The sequence below is a fragment of the Manis pentadactyla genome, chromosome 12, assembly GCF_030020395.1.
Source record: "Manis pentadactyla isolate mManPen7 chromosome 12, mManPen7.hap1, whole genome shotgun sequence".
Classification (NCBI taxonomy): domain Eukaryota; kingdom Metazoa; phylum Chordata; class Mammalia; order Pholidota; family Manidae; genus Manis; species Manis pentadactyla.
In genome coordinates, this window is record NC_080030.1 from 109631399 (window position 1) to 109653406 (window position 22008).

Here is a 22008-nt window from a genome sequence, read left to right on the forward strand (position 1 = left end):
CCAAAGCCAGTAAGAACCTACCTTTCATTTGAACCTACCACAGGTTAACACAGGAATCTGGTTATTAACACTGGATTGGGTAGCTTAACACAGGAAACACTGGAATCCTGTAACCACTTCTTTTAAAAAGTTTACAAACACCACTTTCAAAAAACTCAAGACAAAAAAGGAGCAGCAAACTATTTACACCTTAATTTCAATCATCATAACTCTTAAAGCAACTCTCTGCTCACTCTGACCATATACAGAAAAACAGAGTCCTTTCAGGCCCCTTCTCCCGTTTCCCATTTTCTCTCTCCAAGACACATAGATAAGTGGAAAATGCAAGATATAAAGGTTATTTATTAGGCTGAATTTTGTGTAAGAAAAGATAAAATAATATATATGTATATATGCTTCTCCTAGAAAAAAGATTCAGTGAAAAGATAAATCAAAAACTAATAAAAATGGGTACCTTAAAAAAAATTAAAACTCTTCATCCACAAAGTTAACAACACTTATATCACTTTCCTTATTTATCTGTTTATTATTAATTTTGCAAGTTCACCAGGCTAAGACAATTTACCTATTACTAAATGAACGTGTGTAACACACATCCAAATCTGTGAAAACTGTGCAGACAAGAACTTGAGAAACTGAAAAGGCAATAGTCTTTCTTAAGGACTTTGATTATGCTGAGGCTGTTTTCCTCAGGGCATTTCTAAAATACTTTGTAAATCTACAATCCTGTTCTCATAACTACTGTTCCAAAATAAAGCCTGGAAATTCTATAAATTCAGTTTTCTGCTTCTTCTGGTTAAGAAAGTCTTGGTGTAATTTAACCTGCAACCCTTACCTGTTGCTGTCAGCTTTTGTTGATTTTGCCAAAAGAATGCCTCAACAGAGACTCTTGGAGGAGTTAGAAAACAGAATAGAGTGTGAGACTAGATATTCTTAAGCTTAAAAAATTATATCCAAGTAGAGTCAATTTTTCTGTAATATCTTTCTATGTTGACAGTAGCTGTTTGAGTGGGGGTGAAGATTTAATAATATGTGTAACTGTTGAACCACTGTGTGTTATACTTGAAACCAACCTAAGGTTGTATATCAATGATACTTCAAATAAAAAAATTATGTTGATAATTAGAATTAGTTTTTTAGTATAACAATGAGAAGAAAAATGAGCATGGATAGGAAAAAAAACTAAAAACCAAAAAACCCATCAATTAACTTAGATAGATGAAGATCTCTTTATAGGGTATTTTCTAGACTCACAACAGCTAAGAGGCAAGGAATCCCAGAAATGAGCCTATGGTCATGGTCCTATCTCTTAACCCAGCCTCAGGATAATGCATTATTTAGAAGACTGGAATTAAACCTCGCACAAATTTCAATTTGATAGCTAGCTGTAACCTTGTCTACCTTAAACAGGTAGAGGATACTGAGGAGTAAAGGTATCACAGAAGCTAGAATGTGTGGTAAGGGTAAAGGGGATCCAGGCAAGAAAAAAAATACTAAAATAAGGGAAAAAGAGAATAGCAACAATAAATTAGATTGATTGAACAAGTTATCTTTTGCCCTGCAGCTATCCAGATTTGTAACTCAACTACTCTTAAAAATATGGCAATGCCTTTTAACAAATACTCATTAAAAAAAACAGAGATTGATGACTAATCATTCATTACACTAGGCTGTTAAGAGATTCAGCCTTGAAATGAAAATATGTATAAGGAAAGTTCTTAGAAACCATTAAATATATAATAAGAATGATTATCTTTAACCTCATTGCTGCTCTCATAGGATGGGTATGAGCTTTCACCTTGTTCATTTGAATTACTGAACCAAACAGTTATTGAGAGACATCTACCAACTGCCCGGAACACCATACAAGGTGCTAGGAATGTAATGATGGGTTAAAACAGGTTCCATTTTCTCATGGAGCTTACATGCTGGTGAGAGAAACACATGAAAGTAAACAAAACATTAAAATAATTGCAAACTATATAAAGTGCTAAAGGAAACAGAAGGGGCTGAGACAGGAATAGTAGTAATGGCAACCTATTTTAAGTAGGAAGTTAGAGAAAACTTCTCAGCAGAGTGAAGGATTCGAAGGATTGTAGAAGGGCAGAGCACTCAAGGAACGGACACTAGCTGCATGTACAAAGGTGGCAGAGAGCTCAGCACCTCGGAGGGACTGAAGGAGACCTGTTCCTGGATGGAGCACTGTGAACACAGTTACAGAGGCAGGTGGGGGTCAGATCACGCAGGCTGTGATTAGAAGCTTAAAGTTAATTCTATGAAAAATATGAAGCCCCTCAAGGATTTTAAAAGACTTGAAAAGGATCAATTTACATTATAAGAAGAGCACTTCTGTCGCTCAAGAGTAAGCCAAGAACAGAAGGGAGTTCAACTGAAAGGACCCTGTCGTGGTCCAGCGGAAAGCCTAGGTTAAGGTGGACAAAGCACATGGATTTCAGATGGACTTCACACAGACATACAAACTCAAAACATTACAGTATGAGCTCCTGCTAGCCTGCTCTACAGGCACCTACCATCGTTCTAGCAACAGACTCAAACTTCTGTCGTCATCCTTGACCCCTCTTACACCCTCATCCAGTCAGAGAGCAAATCGTGTTGACCTCGATCCTCAGGACAGATGCAGAACAGCCTCGCACTGCTCCACTTCTCACTGTCCTCTGCTAATACTACAGCTCAAGCCACCATACTCTTACCCAGATTAATGAAATAGAGTCCTAATGCTGTTTCTGCCCTTATCCCCGAATGATTTATTCTTCACACAGTTGCTAAAGTAATCCTTTCAAAATTGTAAGTTAGATCATGGCTGCTCAAAGTCCAGTCCTAGCTCAGAGTAAAAGCCAAAGTTCTGAGAACAGCCTATGCAGCAGTTCCCAAACTTTGGTATGCATCAGAATCATCAGAAAGGTGTATTAAAATACAAATTGCTGTTCTACAACATTTTGCTATGCTGATGGACAGTGACTGTAAAGGGGTTTATAGGGGAGACCTGGTATAGGGGAGAGCCTAGTAAACATAATATTCGTCATGTAAGTGTAGATTAGTGATAGCAAAAAAAAAAAAAAAAAAAAAAAAGGGCAGTTCCTGTGTGGTAACCTCCAACGAGTTCTGCACAAGGGTATAAAGGGCATATAAAAGTGTAGGCAAAGGGTCTGTTTGTGTTTATACACAGGATCAAAGCCTAATTGGGCTACCCCGAAAATGAACTAAGATACGATATGAAAAAGAACTTCCAACATCTGCACCCTCTGGAAGACTCATGCCAGAAGATGATCATCAAAAAACCCCAACAAAGATCCACGCACTGCTACAGCTGTAGATGCACTCATCCCACCAGTTCCTGGACCTGCCATGGGAATGAGGAAGGAGATATCGAAGCTGGCCTGTGCATACAGTAAAACAACAAAATTGGACTGGATCTATACTGTTGGAACTCAATCAAGAATTTGGAGAAGTGCAAATTGTAGCGCTCCAAAGTCTTACAACTACAAACTATTTATTGTTAAAAGAACATATGGCATGTGAACAGTCCCCAGGAATGGGTTGTTTTAATTTGTCTGATTTCTCTCAGACTGTTCAAGTTCATTTGGACAATATCCACCATATCATAGATAAGTTTTCACAAATGCCTAAGGTGCCTAACTGGTTTTCTTGGTTTCACTGGAGATGGCTGGTAATTACAGATATGCTTTCGTTATGTAACTATACTCCTATTATGTTAATGTGTGTGTGCAATTTAAGTAGTAGCTTAAAACCTATACATGCTGAAGTTACTCTACAAGAAGATATATCAAAGAAATAATCAATCTTCCCATGTTTTCTTCCGCCTGCTACTTCTATAGCTTTTCTTCTTCCTTCCTAATTACAACCCTTAAATAGAATTCGTGCCTCATATCAAATTTACCGAGTATCATAATTCTTCCAAGTGGTAAAGATACCTCAAGACAAATGCTGGGCATAGAAGCCACAGGGCATAAATATGCAAAGAAGTAAAAAGCTAACTTTTTCAAACAATAAGGCTTCTCTCTCACTTACCAACTTCACATTTCCCTGTATGGCCCCGGAAGATGACTGGTTAGCCAGAGACGGGTAAGATTCCTCAAGGGAGGAACAACCTAAGACAGGCACAGTCGCAGGGGGGCCATCAGGTGAGAAATTGGGGATCAACAGAGGTGAGGCTTAGAACCTCACCCCCCCCGTTCTGAGAGAAATCTTCTGCATACGTGGATGTTTTATTGCCCTGGTCTAGCTTGGATTAACACATAGTCTACAGGCACACACCTGATCATCTACATGTGCTCTCTTACAACACTAAACTATGTTTTCTACCTTTATCTTGTATCTACCTACCACTTCAGCATTTTATTAAAAATAATAATAATAAAGAGAGAAATGTGGTATCCACATATAAATCAAGTATAAAAACCAAATGAGTATTCATATTTGAACTGACTGTTTATAGTTCATAATGCATGAGCAAAACCGAAAGTTTCTGTGATGACTGCCCTTGTACTGTTCACTATGTAACTTATTCATTATGTAAGAATTTGTTCTACATGTAAAAACTTGTTTGTTATGCCTCAGAAGATTGGAGACTGACAAAAATTAGGCTTGGGGTGGAATAATGATTGTGCATTGAGCATTGACTCCCCTATACAGAATTTTATTGTCGTTAACAACCATTTGATCAATAAATATGAGAGATGCCCTCACAAAAAAAAAAAAAAAAAAAAAAAAAAAAAAAAAAAAAGGACAGACTTCCAATGGTAAAATAAATTAGTAACCGGGATGTAAGGTATAGCATAAGGAATATAGTCAAGATATTGTAACAGCCTGGTAGGGTGATAGCTGGAACCTAGAATTATGTATATAAATGTTCTACCACTGTGTTGTACACTTGAAACTCATGTAATGTAATACTGTGTGTCAACTACCCTTCAATAAAAAATAATAATTAAAAAATAAATAAATAAAAAAAAATAAAAAATAAAAAATAAAATACAAATTGCTGGGCCCCACCACCAATTTCTAATTCATCAGGTCTGGGGTGGGACCCAAGAATGTATTATTCTAAGTTTCTAGGTGTTTTAGCCTGAATCTTCCAAGAAGTAGATGCCAAAGTATGCGAGAGATTTCTCAGGGGAACACTTGTGGAAGAAATGAGGCGGCAGGAGAGGCTGGAAGGGCCATCAGACTCAGGTACAGGTCTGACCCCAAGTGAGGGAGGGAGGCACAGAGGGAGATCGGTAGTGTCTTCTACTGTAGCATGATTCTAAAGGGAAGCTCAGGAAGGCTGCTGCAGAGGCCCTGCAGAGAGTCTCTAAGTGCGTCTCCCAGGAACAGGCCTGCTTTAGGGTCCTGCCAGGCTTAGTCACCGGCTGGGAGTAGCCTGTGGAGAGCAGCTTCAGCTCACATGGGATGGCAGCTGTCCAGTGCAGTGGCTGCAGCGACAGTTCAGCTATGCTCCCTGTACTTGGAGATCTGAGAGGTATATTCTTGAGGCTGTCAAACCAGGTGAAGCTGATGTTGGTAATCCTGAAGCCACACTTTGAGAACCACTGGCCAACGTGATCTCCGTCTAACTTCCTTTGGTCCTGCTCTCCTTTCCCTGCATTTCAGCCACCTGGCCTCCATGCTGTTAATACCCCTTTACCTTCAAGTCTCTGCTCAAATGTCACTACCCTACAGTGACACCTTCCTGATCACTCAATCAGAACTGCGGCGGCCCACTTCCCCAGCCTACACACCTGTGCCCTGCCTTGCTCTGCAGCTTCGGTTCTAGAGCACTAATCTCCCGCATTCTATCGGTTTTCTGTCTCCCCTTTCTAGGATGTAGCTTCCTGGGGGGCCAGGACCATTGTTTTGTTCACCAATATACATCAAGCACCCAGAGCACTGCTTGACACATAGAAGGTGCTCAATAAATATTCGATGAATAAATTACACAAATTCTTACAGTTTTAGGAAGCAGACAAATCAAAAAGTTAAAACAAAACTTAGTCAACCGTCTGTCTTTCACTGCGATAAAAAATTATGGCAAGAAATTCATCCCAGTGAATTAGAAGTGTAAGAACGAAGAGAGTGTATTTGATTCATATGTTTTCTTTTACATACAATATCAATAGAAATATAGATAAGTAGAAAATTTAAGAGAGTTAAGATTATATACTTACATTCCTGATACTAATGACACTTTGAACACGTGCTGAGCAGTAGAAGATGGATTGCCTAAAGCCACATTAAGTGCTCTGTCGATACTGAATGCCATCTGAGAAAGATAGCTTTCTGGCTCTTGTCCATGACCATCATATGGCACATAGAGGTAAGGAAAGATGCCATGTAGATGCAGACATGTCTTCTGACCTAAAATGTAACACATTATAAAGTTTAGACATCAGATGCATTTAAAAATGTTAAACGTTACAAAGCACAGAATGCTTCAGATGAAAGTTCTAATGACAACACAGCTTTTCTAAGGTAAGGGTTGGAAAAAACCCACAGTTAAAGCCACCTGTATTAACTACATTTTACAACAGAATATTTGGAAGCATTTTACAAACATAAGCATTACAGTACAATTTAAATAATTTTGGTGAAAATGTTTGACTGTTTCACCCTCCCAATCTCACTAGTTTTATGTACTTCACTGAACTGCCCTATAACAATACCACTTAGCACAATGTTATGAAGCTTACAAAAATTCACTTAAAGTTTACTAAATAAATCAATGGATGACTATCTTGGCATAAATGTTTTCAAACTAGAGAGACGCTCCTCTCCTAAGACAGAGACAGCTCTAGGAGAGAGGAGAGGGCAAAAGCAGATCCCGTGTGTGGAACTGTGCTCTGGGGCCTGGGGAGCCAGGGCGGTGACCGGGAAAGGTAAAAATGAAATTTTGCTATTAGGGAAAAAAATCCCAAACAGACACAAACAAAGCAAAAGAAAACCCCTACAGATCCACTCTCCGTAGTGGACTTTTGGATATCTAAACTGCACAAGTGGTGGGATGGGACAGCGGGGAGACACAACGCAAGGGGAAAACAGGCATGCACACATCCCGGGGGGCCACTTTATCAGGCAAGGGCAGAAGAGGCGACTGATGCGGACCTGCTGACAGACGACGTGGCACAGCCGTGATCAAGGAAGCGCTATGAGGAGTGCTCAAAGGAGATGCAGAGAAGCAGCAGACCGTGACAAGGTCAAGGAACAGCAGCAGCAAGAAAGACCAGCCGCACTGTCACCCTCATGAACCTGTACGGAAGCGGGTCCTTTCCTTGGAGCACCATCCCCGGTTCCCCGGGGTCCGCGCCACTTGTCTAACCCAGAGAGAAGAGCAGCGAGAGAGAACACACCGGCTTTCTCATGCTGCCATCACTGCACTGCCCTGCCAGCACGCAGCCCCCGGCTTCCTTCCTCACTCCTCATCCCTCTGTTCCCCTGGGCCTTTTCTTTTGGTAGGAAAGTAACTGATTACCGTTTCCTATTCGTGATTAAATGTACGTAACATACATGGAGAATAGTTCTATGCTACGCTGATATCTTAAATTTACCTTTTATACCTTTTATAGGAATAACATCAGCTTTCTTATTTTCAAAGTACAGCTATAACAGAATTAACAACTAAACCTGGACCAGTTATTACATAAATTATAGCAAAATTGGAAAGATCAGTCATTTAATGGAACAAAATCTATCCCCTTGAGTGTAGTATTCTGATTTGAACTAGCAACTTCCATACTTCTTAATTACAAATTGTGTTACTGTTAGACCAACTTCAATTTCTATTTTTAGCAGCAGTTACGCTACTTAATTTCAAAGAAATGAAAAATATTTTTTCAGTTAAAAGCAAAATCTTTGACTACTTTGTGTCATTTCTATATACAACGTGGTACCATTTCCTAAATACTGCAGTTTTAAAATTCATCAAACAGAAAAAATTCAAACTGTAATGATAAGTGAGTCTTAAGAAAACATTTAATTAATTTACTGATGACCTACCTCAACACTTTTTAAACATCCCATGAAAAAAGGTTATCACCATTACCTTTCTGGACACACACCACAATTTAGTTAAGAGCAACTGGCATGCTGAACTATGGGTGGAGGGAGGTAGGGAGATGCAGAAGCATTCCCTTTACAGCTGACAAATAAATCAAAGACCTGGGATTACAGAATTACCAGTATAATGGCACATTTTGTAAGCAAAATTGTAAGTTCCTCAGACAGTAATTTTACAGTACACATATCTTAATAATGAAAATTTGGATAAATTTTACATGAAATAATTATAAAATCTGGTATCTACTGCTAGTTTCTTTATAGGCAGGGTGTTCACAAAGTTCATAAAATTAAAAATATATATATATCCACTTCTCACATCTGTGAAGTAGGGGCCAGAGAAATTCTCTTTCTTTTTATAGAAACCACAGTAATTTGTGGTGTATGACTTAAGAAAAAAGCAGAAGTAATTTACTCAGCAGGCATGGACTGAATGCTTTACTGATGCTGAGTTCAAGTATCACAAAGGTTAACTTTCTCAAGTCACACACCTGAGTAACCGAATCCGGATTCGAAAGCAAACTGAGGAAATCTAAAACCAAGGCGCCTTCCATTTAACCATGCCAGTTCAATTTTTTTTTAAAGTTAATGTTGGCTTCTTTGATCCTTAATTCCCCAGTTCTTATTTTGTATTATAAATGCCTGTTTCCATATCTGACTCTTCTATTTGACTGCAAATTCTCTGGAAGCTGGTACTATGTCTGAATGATCATCTCCCTAGGACCCAATACAAAACATATGTGTTCAGTAAATATTTATTAAACAAATGAATAAACCCCCAGCAAAATAGGATAACTGATTTAGGAGAAAGGAATGGTACGAAAGCCTTGAATATCCGAAAAGACAAATCTGAAAACAGAGGGACTCTGATACAACTAAGGCACCACCATCGGGGTTACAGGACATGGCGCTGGGGAGAGTCTCCAGCCTATCGCACTTTCCCACCCCGAAGGACCCCAAGTCCATTTGCAATGAAGAGAAAGACTGACATGCACCATTCATCTAATTCTGGGGTCTGCAAATTCTTTTTCAGTAAAGTGGCCGACAGTGAGTACTTCAGGCTTTTTTGGCCATACTGTCTTACACAGCTCCTTATCTCTGCCTTTGTGGCCTGAAAGCAGCCACAGTACGTCAGGGAAAGGGTATGGCTGTGCTTCAGTGGCGTTTAACCTACAAGCACAGTGGGAAAATCTGGTCCACGGATGCTAGTTTGCTTCTTCATTGTCCAGAACAGGAAAGTTTAACATCACCATCACCTATTTTATTTTTTTAAAAACAAGCTGATGATTGGTAACCACAATCAAAATCATGCTTGCATAAGAGTATCTTTGGAGTGTATCTGAGTAAGAAATGCTTATTTTGTAATTTTTAAATCCTATCTCCCCAAAATCAAAATCTACACAAGAGTTTAAACTAAACTCTACAGATTAAACCAAAAAACTTGGTCTATGAATAGGAAAACTTGTATTTATGGAATTCTTCATGTTTTTTTCTTTCTGGAATATCTTTTTAAATTTCTTATCACTATCATCTCAATCTGTTTTTCCTTCCAATCTTCCTTTGCTTCTAAGATTTTACTCCATCCTTTCCCCATCTGCACAAAACCACCAAATGAAACAAACAAAACTCTACGTAGTCATAGTTAGAAAGCATGTGTTAGATCACCTATTCTCATAGCCCTAGAAATTACATTATCAGAATTTATCCTAAGGAAAAATTAAGAATATCCATGAAGATTTAGATATTAAAATGTTAAGATGTAAGACAGTATTACTAATAATACCCATATTACTAACAGGACTATACCCCTCAAACACCAACTGTTCAAAGGTCTACTTAATTCATACATTTGTCTACTGCATCTTGGTATTTCCAGTGCTGAACATGGTTGGTTCCTTTATTCATTAATGTAAGGATAAATTCTCTATTCATTAAATAATTTGTAGAAGCCCAATGTTAGGTGCTAGGCCATAGGTTGCTCATAATCACAGTTACTGATTTCACAGACTTAACATTCTACTTGGAGATAAAGATGAGTAAGTAGGCAATTACAGTGTAGTAATTCTATATCCAGAGGATCTAATTCAGATTTGTGAAGATACAGGAAGTCTTCCCAGAGGAAACAACAAAAGAGCAAGAAAGAATGCTGCAGTATGCATAGAAATCTGAAAACAAATGAGAATGCAGCATGGTCTGGGAATAGGAAAAATGTAGTTAGATGGAGCAAGGAGGGTAATGAAGAGAAAGGCCATGTGTAACAGAGAGAGAGAGAGAGAGAGAGAGAGAGAGAGAGTGAGTGGAGTGAGTGGAGTGAGTGAGTGAGTGAGTGAGTGAGTGAGTAGACTCTGAGACCTGTGTAGATTAGCATTTTATTAAGTTTCCTGTGGACACATTGCAGAGAAGCCTGGGACAGAATAGAAAGATCTGTTTAGGAGACTGTTGGAGCAGTTCAGGCAAGAAATGGAGAAAATTCAAGAAGTATTTAGGTCACAGAATTGAAAAGTAACTGATTGGAATTTGGGGGAGGGGAGAAAAAAAAACAAAGATGACCCAAATTTTTGGTTTAGACAACTGGATAGATGGGAATGACATTCAAAGAAAACTGAAAAAAAAAAAAAAAAGAGTAGGCTGATTTGTTTTGAACTTGAGGAATTTTACATGTCTATAAACTTTCCAAATGCAAATTAACAACAAAGCCTAATAATAATTAGGTACACAGGTGTAGAGACTGAGAGAGCTGGGCTAGAGAAAAGGTCACATTTGAGTGTATGAGCAACAACTGGGTAAGATGGCTCAGGGAAAACAGACAAGAGAAGGGGCATAGGCCAGAAACTAGAGGAATACTAATATTTAAGGGAAGAATAGAGGATTTGGATTTATGTGGGATGTGAGAGAATGAGCTCCTGAGACAGCTGCCAGGCAAGAAAGGGAGGTAATAGTGAATAATTGAGAAGGTAAGTGTATTGGCCATGGAACCAGAGTCCCAAAGCCTCAGTAGAAATGTATAAGGAAAAGGCAATCAGTATGAGTGGCTGGATCAGAGGCTGGAAGCAGGATGCAGATAACAGTTCACAGAAATAGCAAGAGGCACTTCCAGAAAGGCAGAGGAAGGATCTTTGAAAACCTGCTCCTCCATAAAAGCAGTAAAAACACTGACAAATGCAGTCAAAATCAACGTTTTTTTAGCACTCTGGAAATTAAAGCTTGTGACAGTTCAAGGAGTGTTTATTAAAAAATGCCAGTTGAATCAGCAAGAACAGCAAACTCTGTGTTGGTTTAACTTACCTGAGTCCAGCCCCTTCCTAGCTCCAGAGTAACTTGAATGGAGAGGCCAGAACAGATTTGTAGTTCCCCCAAAACCCCTTTCCCAGGAAATTCACTATTTGACCTGCTTAGCAGCCTTCTGAAAAGCTCCACTTTCAGGGCTTGTCTTTATGATGATCAGACTTACAACTTAGTCTATGTGTATTAGTCCTATCCACAGCATGTTTGTTGAGAACAATCAGCGGCAACTGTAACATCACAGTGGCCTGAGGGAGTTTTACCAGTTTCAGTAACAAGAGGCAGACCAAATCTCTGGCCAATCACTAAGTGAACATGAAGCTAGCTGAACAGAGACTTCAAAGAATAGCCACTATACAGAATTAGCCCAGGAAAGTCACTACAGTAACAAACAGCAACATCAAATCCTGGGGATAAGGAGGAATACAATTTTCTTAACTATTATATTTTTTAAAATGTCTAGTTTTGAACAAAAAACTTTTTTTTTTTTTTACAAAAAACTTCTTTAAGACATACAAAGAAATGGAGAAGTATGGCCCACACACAGGAAGAGCAGTCAATTCAAACTGCCCCTGAAGAAGCCCTGACATTGATCTTACTACACAAAGACTTCAAAAGTACTATTATAAATATTTCAAAGAACTATAGGAAATCATATCTAAAGAATTAAAGGAAAGTTTGAAAATCATGTCTCACCTAATAGAGAACATAAACAAAGAGACAAAAAATTATAAAAAAGAATCAATTAGAAATGTTGGACTTGGAAAGCACAGTAACAAATAAAAATTTACTAGAGGGGGTCAACAGCACATCTGAACCGGCAGAGGAAAGAATCAGTGAACTTGAAGACAGGTCATTTGAGAGTCTCCAATCTGAGGAAGAAAAAGAAAAAGAATGCATAAAAATTAACAGAGCCGGAGAGAGGGGCGGAAGATGGCGGCGTGAGTAGAGCAGCGGAAATCTCCTCCCAAAACAACATATATCTATGAAAATATAACAAAGACAACCCTTCCTAGAATAAAGACCAGAGGACACAGGACAATATCCAGACCACATCCGCACCTGAGAGAACCCAGCGCCTCGCGAAGGGGGTAAGATACAAGCCCCGGCCCCGCGGGAGCCGAGCGCCCCTCCCCCCAGCTCCCGGCGGGAGAAGAGCAGGCAGAGCGGGAGGGAGACGGAGCCCAGGACTGCCTAGCACCCAGCCCCCGCCATCCGGGCCAGAGTGCAGGGCCCTCGATACTGGGAAAACAGGGCAGCAAGAACAGTGAGCAGGCACTGGAGGCTGGGCGACAGAGGACATAAGAAAAGCGCGCGACCATTTTTTTTTTTTTGCTTTTTTGCTGCTTTGTTTTGGCGAGCGCTTTTTGGAAGTCTTAAAGGGACAGGGACCCCAATACTAGGGAAACAGGGCAGCAAGACTGCTGAGCAGATGCCTGAGGCTGGCGCTGGAGAATAAAGAAAAACGAGCGGCCACCTTTTTTTTTTAATTAAAAAAATTTTTTTTTTTTTAATTAAAAAAATTTTTTTTTCTTGTTTTTTTTTTGTGGTCGTTGTTTTGTTTTGGCGGGTGCTTTTTGGAAGTCTTAAAGGGGCAGGGCGGGTCACTTAATCCAGAGGTAGGGAATCCGGGATCTCTGGGCACCTTAACCCCTGGGCTGCAGGGAGCAGGGAGGCCCCTTACGGAGATAAATAGCCTCCCAGCAGCTCCTGCCCCAACGCGACTCCACCATTTTGGAGCAGCTGCCCGAGCCAGGCCACGCCCACAGCAACAGCGGAGATTAACTCCATAGCAGCCGGGCAGGAAGCAGAAACCCTGTCTGCGCGCAGCTGCGCAGCACAAGCCACTAGAGGCCGCTGTTCTCCCAGGAGAGGAGGGCCACAAACCAACAAGAAAGGAAGTCCTTCCAGCCGTCACTCGTCCCAGTTCTGCAGACTATTCCTATCACCATGAAAAGGCAAAGCTACAGGCAGACAAAGATCACAGAGACAACACCAGAGAAGGAGACAGACCTAACCAGTCTTCCTGACAAAGAATTCAAAATAAGAATCATTAACATGCTGACAGAGATGCAGAGAAATACGCAAGAAAAATGGGATGAAGTCCGGAAAGAGATCACAGATGCCAGAAAGGAGATCGCAGAAATGAAACAAACTCTGGAAGGGTTTATAAGCAGAATGGATAGAATGCAAGAGGCCATTGATGGAATTGAAATCAGAGAACAGGAACGCATAGAAGCTGACATAGAGAGAGACAAAAGGATCTCCAGGAATGAAACAATATTAAGAGAACTGTGTGACCAATCTAAAAGGAACAATATCCGTATTATAGGGGTCCCAGAAGAAGAAGAGAGAGGCAAAGAGATGGAAAGTATCTTAGAAGAAATAATTGCTGAAAACTTCCCCACACTGGGGGAGGAAGTAATCAAACAGACCACGGAAATACACAGAACCCCCAACAGAAAGGATCCAAGAAGGGCAACACCAAGACACATAATAATTAAAATGGCAAAGATCAAGGACAAGGAAAGAGTGTTAAAGGCAGCTAGAGAGAAAAAGGTCACCTATAAAGGGAAACCCATCAGGCTAACGTCAGATTTCTCAACAGAAACCCTACAGGCCAGAAGAGAATGGCATGATATATTTAATACAATGAAACAGAAGGGCCTTGAACCAAGGATACTGTATCCAGCACGACTATCATTCAAATATGACGGTGGGATTAAACAATTCCCAGACAAACAAAAGCTGAGGGAATTTGCTTTCCACAAACCACCTGTACAGAACATCTTACATGGACTGCTCTAGATGGGAGCACTCCTAGAAGGAGCACAGCACAAAACACCCAACATATGAAGAATCGAGGAGGAGGAACAAGAAGGGAGAGAAGAAAAGAATCTCCAGACAGTGTATATAACAGCTCAATAAGCGAGCTAAGTTAGGCAGGAAGATACTAAAGAGGCTAACCTTCAACCTTTGGTAACCACGAATTTAAAGCCTGCAATGGCAATAAGTACATATCTTTCAATAGTCACCCTAAATGTTAATGGGTTGAATGCACCAATCAAAAGACACAGAGTAACAGAATGGATAAAAAAGCAAGACCCATCTATATGCTGCTTACAAGAAACTCACCTCAAACCCAAAGACATGTACAGACTAAAAGTCAAGGGATGGAAAAACATATTTCAAGCAAACAACAGTGAGAAGAAAGCAGGGGTTGCAGTACTAATATCAGACAAAATAGACTTCAAAACAAAGAAAGTAACAAGAGATAAAGAAGGACACTACATAATGATAAAGGGCTCAGTCAAACAAGAGGATATAACCATTCTAAATATATATGCACCCAACACAGGAGCACCAGCATATGTGAAACAAATACTAACAGAACTAAAGGGGGATATAGACTGCAATGCATTCATTCTAGGAGACTTCAACACACCACTCACCCCAAAGGATAGATCCACTGGGCAGAAAATAAGTAAGGACACGGAAGCACTGAACAACACAGTAGAGCAGATGGACCTAATAAACATCTATAGAACTCTACATCCAAAAGCAGCGGGATATACATTCTTCTCAAGTGCACATGGAACATTCTCCAGAATAGACCACATACTAGGCCACAAAAAGAGCCTCAGTAAATTCCAAAAGATTGAAATCCTACCAACCAACTTTTCAGACCACAAAGGCATAAAACTAGAAATAAACTGTACAAAGAAAGCAAAGAGGCTCACGAACACATGGAGGCTTAACAACACACTCCTAAATAATCAATGGATCAATGACCAAATCAAAATGGAGATCCAGCAATATATGGAAACAAATGACAACAACAACACTAAGCCCCAACTTCTGTGGGACACAGCAAAAGCAGTCTTAAGAGGAAAGTATATAGCAATCCAAGCATATTTAAAAAAGGAAGAGCAATCCCAAATGAATGGTCTAATGTCACAATTATCGAAATTGGAAAAAGAAGAACAGATGAGGCCTAAGGTCAGCAGAAGGAGGGACATAATAAAGATCAGAGAAGAAATAAATAAAATTGAGAAGAATAAAACAATAGCAAAAATCAATGAAACCAAGAGCTGGTTCTTCGAGAAAATAAACAAAATAGATAAGCCTCTAGCCAGACTTATTAAGAAGAAAAGAGAGTCAACACAAATCAACAGTATCAGAAACGAGAAAGGAAAAATCACGACGGACCCCACGGAAATGCAAAGAATTATTGGAGAATACTATGAAAACCTATATGCTAACAAGCTGGGAAACCTAGGAGAAATGGACAACTTCCTAGAAAAATATAACCTTCCAAGATTGACCCAGGAAGAAACAGAAAATCTAAACAGACCAATTACCAGCAACGAAATTGAAGCGGTAATCAAAAAACTACCAAAGAACAAAACCCCCGGGCCAGATGGATTTACCTCGGAATTTTATCAGACATACAGGGAAGACATAATACCCATTCTCTTTAAAGTTTTCCAAAAAATAGAGGAGGAGGGGATACTCCCAAACTCATTCTATGAAGCTAACATCACCCTAATACCAAAACCAGGCAAAGACACCACCAAAAAAGAAAACTACAGACCAATATCCCTGATGAACATAGATGCAAAAATACTCAACAAAATATTAGCAAACCGAATTCAAAAATACATCAAAAGGATCATACACTATGACCAAGTGGGATTCATTCCAGGGATGCAAGGATGGTACAACATTCGAAAGTCCATCAACATCATCCACCACATCAACAAAAAGAAAGACAAGAACCACATGGTCATCTCCATAGATGCTGAAAAAGCATTTGACAAAGTTCAACATCCATTCATGTTAAAAACTCTCAGCAAAATGGGAATAGAGGGCAAGTACCTCAACATAATAAAGGCCATCTATGATAAACCCACAGCCAACATTATATTGAACAGCGAGAAGCTGAAAGCATTTCCTCTGAGATCGGGAACTAGACAGGGATGCCCACTCTCTCCACTGTTATTTAACATAGTACTGGAGGTCCTAGCCACGGCAATCAGACAAAATAAAGAAATACAAGGAATCCAGATTGGTAAAGAAGAAGTTAAACTGTCACTATTTGCAGATGACATGATACTGTACATAAAAAACCCTAAAGACTCCACCCCAAAACTACTAGAACTGATATCGGAATACAGCAAAGTTGCAGGATACAAAATCAACACACAGAAATCTGTGGCTTTCCTATATACTAACAATGAACCAACAGAAAGAGAAATTAGGAAAACAACTCCATTCACAATTGCATCCAAAAAAATAAAATACCTAGGAATAAACCTAACCAAAGAAGTGAAAGACTTATACTCTGAAAACTACAAGTCACTCTTAAGAGAAATTAAAGGGGACACTAACAGATGGAAACTCATCCCATGCTCGTGGCTAGGAAGAATTAATATCGTCAAAATGGCCATCCTGCCCAAAGCAATATACAGATTTGATGCAATCCCTATGAAACTACCAGCAACATTCTTCAATGAACTGGAACAAATAATTCAAAAATTCATATGGAAACACCAAAGACCCCGAATAGCCAAAGCAATCCTGAGAAAGAAGAATAAAGTAGGGGGGATCTCACTCCCCAACTTCAAGCTCTACTATAAAGCCATAGTAATCAAGACAATTTGGTACTGGCACAAGAGCAGAGCCACAGACCAATGGAACAGACTAGAGAATCCAGACATTAACCCAGACATATATGGTCAATTAATATTTGATAAAGGAGCCATGGACATACAATGGCGAAATGACAGTCTCTTCAACAGGTGGTGCTGGCAAAACTGGACAGCTACATGTAGGAGAATGAAACTGGACCATTGTCTAACCCCATATACAAAAGTAAACTCAAAATGGATCAAAGACCTGAATGTAAGCCATGAAACCATTAAACTCTTGGAAGAAAATATAGGCGAAAACCTCTTAGACATAAACATGAGTGACCTCTTCTTGAACATATCTCCCCGGGCAAGGAAAACAACAGCAAAAATGAGTAAGTGGGACTATATTAAGCTGAAAAGCTTCTGTACAGCAAAAGACACCATCAATAGAACAAGAAGGATCCCTACAGTATGGGAGAATATATTTGAAAATGACACATCCGATAAAGGCTTGACATCCAGAATATATAAAGAGCTCACACGCCTCAACAAACAAAAAACAAATAACCCAATTAAAAAATGGGCAGAGGAACTGAACAGACAGTTCTCCAAAAAAGAAATACAGATGGCCAACAGACACATGAAAAGATGCTCCACATCGCTAATTATCAGAGAAATGCAAATTAAAACTACAATGAGGTATCACCTCACACCAGTAAGGATGGCTGCCATCCAAAAGACAAACAACAACAAATGTTGGCGAGGCTGTGGAGAAAGGGGAACCCTCCTACACTGCTGGTGGGAATGTAAGTTAGTTCAACCATTGTGGAAAGCAGTATGGAGGTATATCAAAATGCTCAAAACAGACTTGCCATTTGACCCAGGAATTGCACTCCTAGGAATTTACCCTAAGAATGCAGCAATCAAGTTTGAGAAAGACAGATGCACCCCTATGTTTATTGCAGCACTATTTACAATAGCCAAGAATTGGAAGCAACCTAAATGTCCATCAATAGATGAATGGATAAAAAAGATGTGGTACATATACACAATGGAATACTACTCAGCTATAAGAAAAGGGCAAATCCAATCATTTGCAGCAACATGGATGGAGCTGGAGGGTATTATGCTCAGTGAAACAAGCCAAGCGGAGAAAGAGAAATACCAAATGATTTCACTTATCTGTGGAATATAAGAACAACGGGAAAACTGAAGGAACAAAACAGCAGCAGAATCACAGAACTCAAGAATGGACTAACAGGTACCAAAGGGAAAGGGACTGGGGAGGATGGGTGGGTAGGGAGGGATAAGGGGGGGAGAAGTAGGGGGGTATTAAGATTAACATGCATGGGCGGGTAGGAGAAAAGGGAGGGCTGTACAACACAGAGAAGGCAAGTAGTGATTCTACAACATTTTGCTATGCTGATGGACAGTGACTGTAAAGGGGTTTATAGGGGAGACCTGGTATAGGGGAGAGCCTAGTAAACATAATATTCGTCATGTAAGTGTAGATTAGTGATAGCAAAAAAAATAAAATAAAATAAAAAATAAAGGGCAGTTCCTGTGTGGTAACCTCCAACGAGTTCTACACAAGGGTATAAAGGGCATATAAAAGTGTAGGCAAAGGGTCTGTTTGTGTTTATACAGAGGATCAAAGCCTAATTGGGCTACCCCAAAAATGAACTAAGATACGATATGAAAAAGAACTTCCAACATCTGCACTCTCTGGAAGACTCATGCCAGAAGATGATCATCAAAAAACCCCAACAAAGATCCACGCACTGCTACAGCTGTAGATGCACTCATCCCACCAGTTCCTGGACTTGCCATGGGAATGAGGAAGGAGATATCTAAGCTGGCCTGTGCATACAGTAAAACAACAAAATTGGACTGGATCTATACTGTTGGAACTCAACCAAGAATTTGGAGAAGTGCAAATTGTAGCGCTCCAAAGTCTTACAACTACAAACTATTTACTGTTAAAAGAACATATGGCATGTGAACAGTCCCCAGGAATGGGTTGTTTTAATTTGTCTGATTTCTCTCAGACTGTTCAAGTTCAGTTGGACAATATCCACCATATCATAGATAAGTTTTCACAAATGCCTAAGGTGCCTAACTGGTTTTCTTGGTTTCACTGGAGATGGCTGGTAATTACAGATATGCTTTCGTTATGTAACTATACTCCTATTATGTTAATGTGTGTGTGCAATTTAAGTAGTAGCTTAAAACCTATACATGCTGAAGTTACTCTACAAGAAGATATATCAAAGAAATAATCAATCTTCCCATGTTTTCTTCCGCCTGCTACTTCTATAGCTTTTCTTCTTCCTTCCTAATTACAACCCTTAAATAGAATTCGTGCCTCATATCAAATTTACCGAGTATCATAATTCTTCCAAGTGGTAAAGATACCTCAAGACAAATGCTGGGCATAGAAGCCACAGGGCATAAATATGCAAAGAAGTAAAAAGCTAACTTTTTCAAACAATAAGGCTTCTCTCTCACTTACCAACTTCACATTTCCCTGTATGGCCCCGGAAGATGACTGGTTAGCCAGAGACGGGTAAGATTCCTCAAGGGAGGAACAACCTAAGACAGGCACAGTCGCAGGGGGGCCATCAGGTGAGAAATTGGGGATCAACAGAGGTGAGGCTTAGAACCTCACCCCCCCCGTTCTGAGAGAAATCTTCTGCATACGTGGATGTTCTATTGCCCTGGTCTAGCTTGGATTAACACATAGTCTACAGGCACACACCTGATCATCTACATGTGCTCTCTTACAACACTAAACTATGTTTTCTACCTTTATCTTGTATCTACCTACCACTTCAGCATTTTATTTAAAATAATAATAATAAAGAGAGAAATGTGATATCCACATATAAATCAAGTATAAAAACCAAATGAGTATTCATATTTGAACTGACTGCTTAGAGTTCATAATGCATGAGCAAAACCGAAAGTTTCTGTGATGACTGCCCTTGTACTGTTCACTATGTAACTTATTCATTATGTAAGAATTTGTTCTACATGTAAAAACTTGTTTGTTATGCCTCAGAAGATTGGAGACTGACAAAAATTAGGCTTGGGGTGGAATAATGATTGTGCATTGAGCATTGACTCCCCTATACAGAATTTTATTGTCGTTAACAACCATTTGATCAATAAATATGAGAGATGCCCTCACAAAAAAAAAAAAAAAAAAGAAGGACAGACTTCCAATGGTAAAATAAATTAGTAACCGGGATGTAATGTATAGCATAAGGAATATAGTCAAGATATTGTAACAGCTTGGTAGGGTGATAGCTGGAACCTAGAATTATGTATATAAATGTTCTACCACTGTGTTGTACACTTGAAACTCATGTAATGTAATACTGTGTCTCAACTACCCTTCAATAAAAAATAATTATTAAAAAAAAAAAAAAAAAAAAATTAACAGAGCCTCAGAAATATGTGAGATTCCATCCAACATGAACACATAATAAGAATTTCAGAAGGAAAAAGGGGAAAGGCTTGAAAAGAAAGAAAATAATGGCCAAAAACCTCTCAAATTTGATTAAAAAAAAACATTAACCTGTGTATCTAAGAAGCTTGATAAACTCCAAGAAGTACAAACCTGAAGAGATTCACATCTAGATATGTTATAGCCAAGATGTCAAAAGACAAAATATTGAAAGCAGCAAACGAAAAGCAATTCCTTTTAACTTTGAAAACAAAGTTTCAGTAAGATTAGTAACTCACTTCTCATTAGAAACCATGGAGATTGGTGGGTAGTGGGATGACAGTCAGTGATGAATTAAAAGACTATGAACCAATAATTATATATTTAGCAAAACTACCCTTCAAAAAATGAAAGCAAGCTTGGTCAAGTAGGTAAAAGAAAGAAATCAAGACATTCCCAGATAAATGAAATTGACAGAATTTGTCACTAGAAGACCTAAACTACAAGAAATACTAAAAGGTATTCTACTTCAGGCTTCTATGGAAAATGGGAAATAAAAGGTTAATAGATAGGAATTTTACACTAAGCAATAAAGAGCTTCACTTACAGTAACTACATAGGTAAATATAAAAGATAAAAATATATTTTTGTTGCAACTCTCTTCTATCTCATTTAAAGGACAGGTGCATGAAATAATTATAATATTGTGGTCGTGGCTTATAATGTGTAAAGATGTAATTTGTATGAACAGTGTTATACTGGAGTGAAACTTTGATATACAATAAAAATTAAATTGGGATTAATTCAAACTAGACTGTTTTACATTATGATGTTGATCCCCAGGCCAACATGAAGGAAAAAATAGACACACACACACAGAAACAATAATGGTAGTAAAACAGTATACTAGAAAAGTTCTATCTGGCATAAAAAAAGGCTGTAATAGAGGAACAGAGTAACAAAAAAGGGTAAGACATAGAGAGAAACAAAATGGCTGATATAAAACTATACAGAACTTTGTAGGTGGCTGAAAGACACATTATATTTTGGCCTACAGCTCTCTTCTTAATGAGGAAGATCAATTTCCCCATTTTTGTATTCACCAGTACAATCTGGAGGACTATGGAAAATGAGAAGAACTTTACAGAAGCATCACAAGCCAAAGAAACTCAGAATCAGAATCCTTTGACTCAGGCCATGTCTCAAATGTGCTCAGTACATTTCCTTAAATTAATTACATATATATTCTATAGCCAGAAGAATCATCTTTAAGGAAACAGAAGAAACGTTTATATAGAGTATTTTTTAAAGAAAATAAAAAATATGATTAGTATTTAGATGGAAAATACTGTAATTGCATCTCATTCCTGAAAGACCAGTTCACTTGCTAATTCAATTATACACACATTCCTTTACCTACAAAAGTTAAGTTTAAAATTTGTTTCCTCGTTTATGTCCACACAGTACCTGTAGAAATCTATTTATAGCACTTATATTATGCTATGCCTATGTTTAGGCACAGTGGAATTACATCACATAAGCATTTTATTTACTGGGTAGGGAGGGACTGAG

General features: G+C 38.9%; 1 protein-coding gene across 3 annotated transcripts in view; it reads right to left on the minus strand.

Moving 5' to 3' along the window:
• The window catches only part of REV3L (REV3 like, DNA directed polymerase zeta catalytic subunit), a 169275-nt gene that overhangs the window by 107508 nt on the left and 39759 nt on the right, over window positions 1-22008 (minus strand). For all 3 annotated transcript variants that reach the window (XR_005028267.2, XM_036902980.2, XM_036902981.2), the window contains exon 2: window positions 6189-6378. Coding sequence is in view for 2 of the 3 variants with exons in the window: in XM_036902980.2 (XP_036758875.2) it covers window positions 6189-6378 (190 nt within the window). In the remaining variant the exon portion in view is untranslated. The remainder of the gene's footprint in view (window positions 1-6188; window positions 6379-22008) is intronic.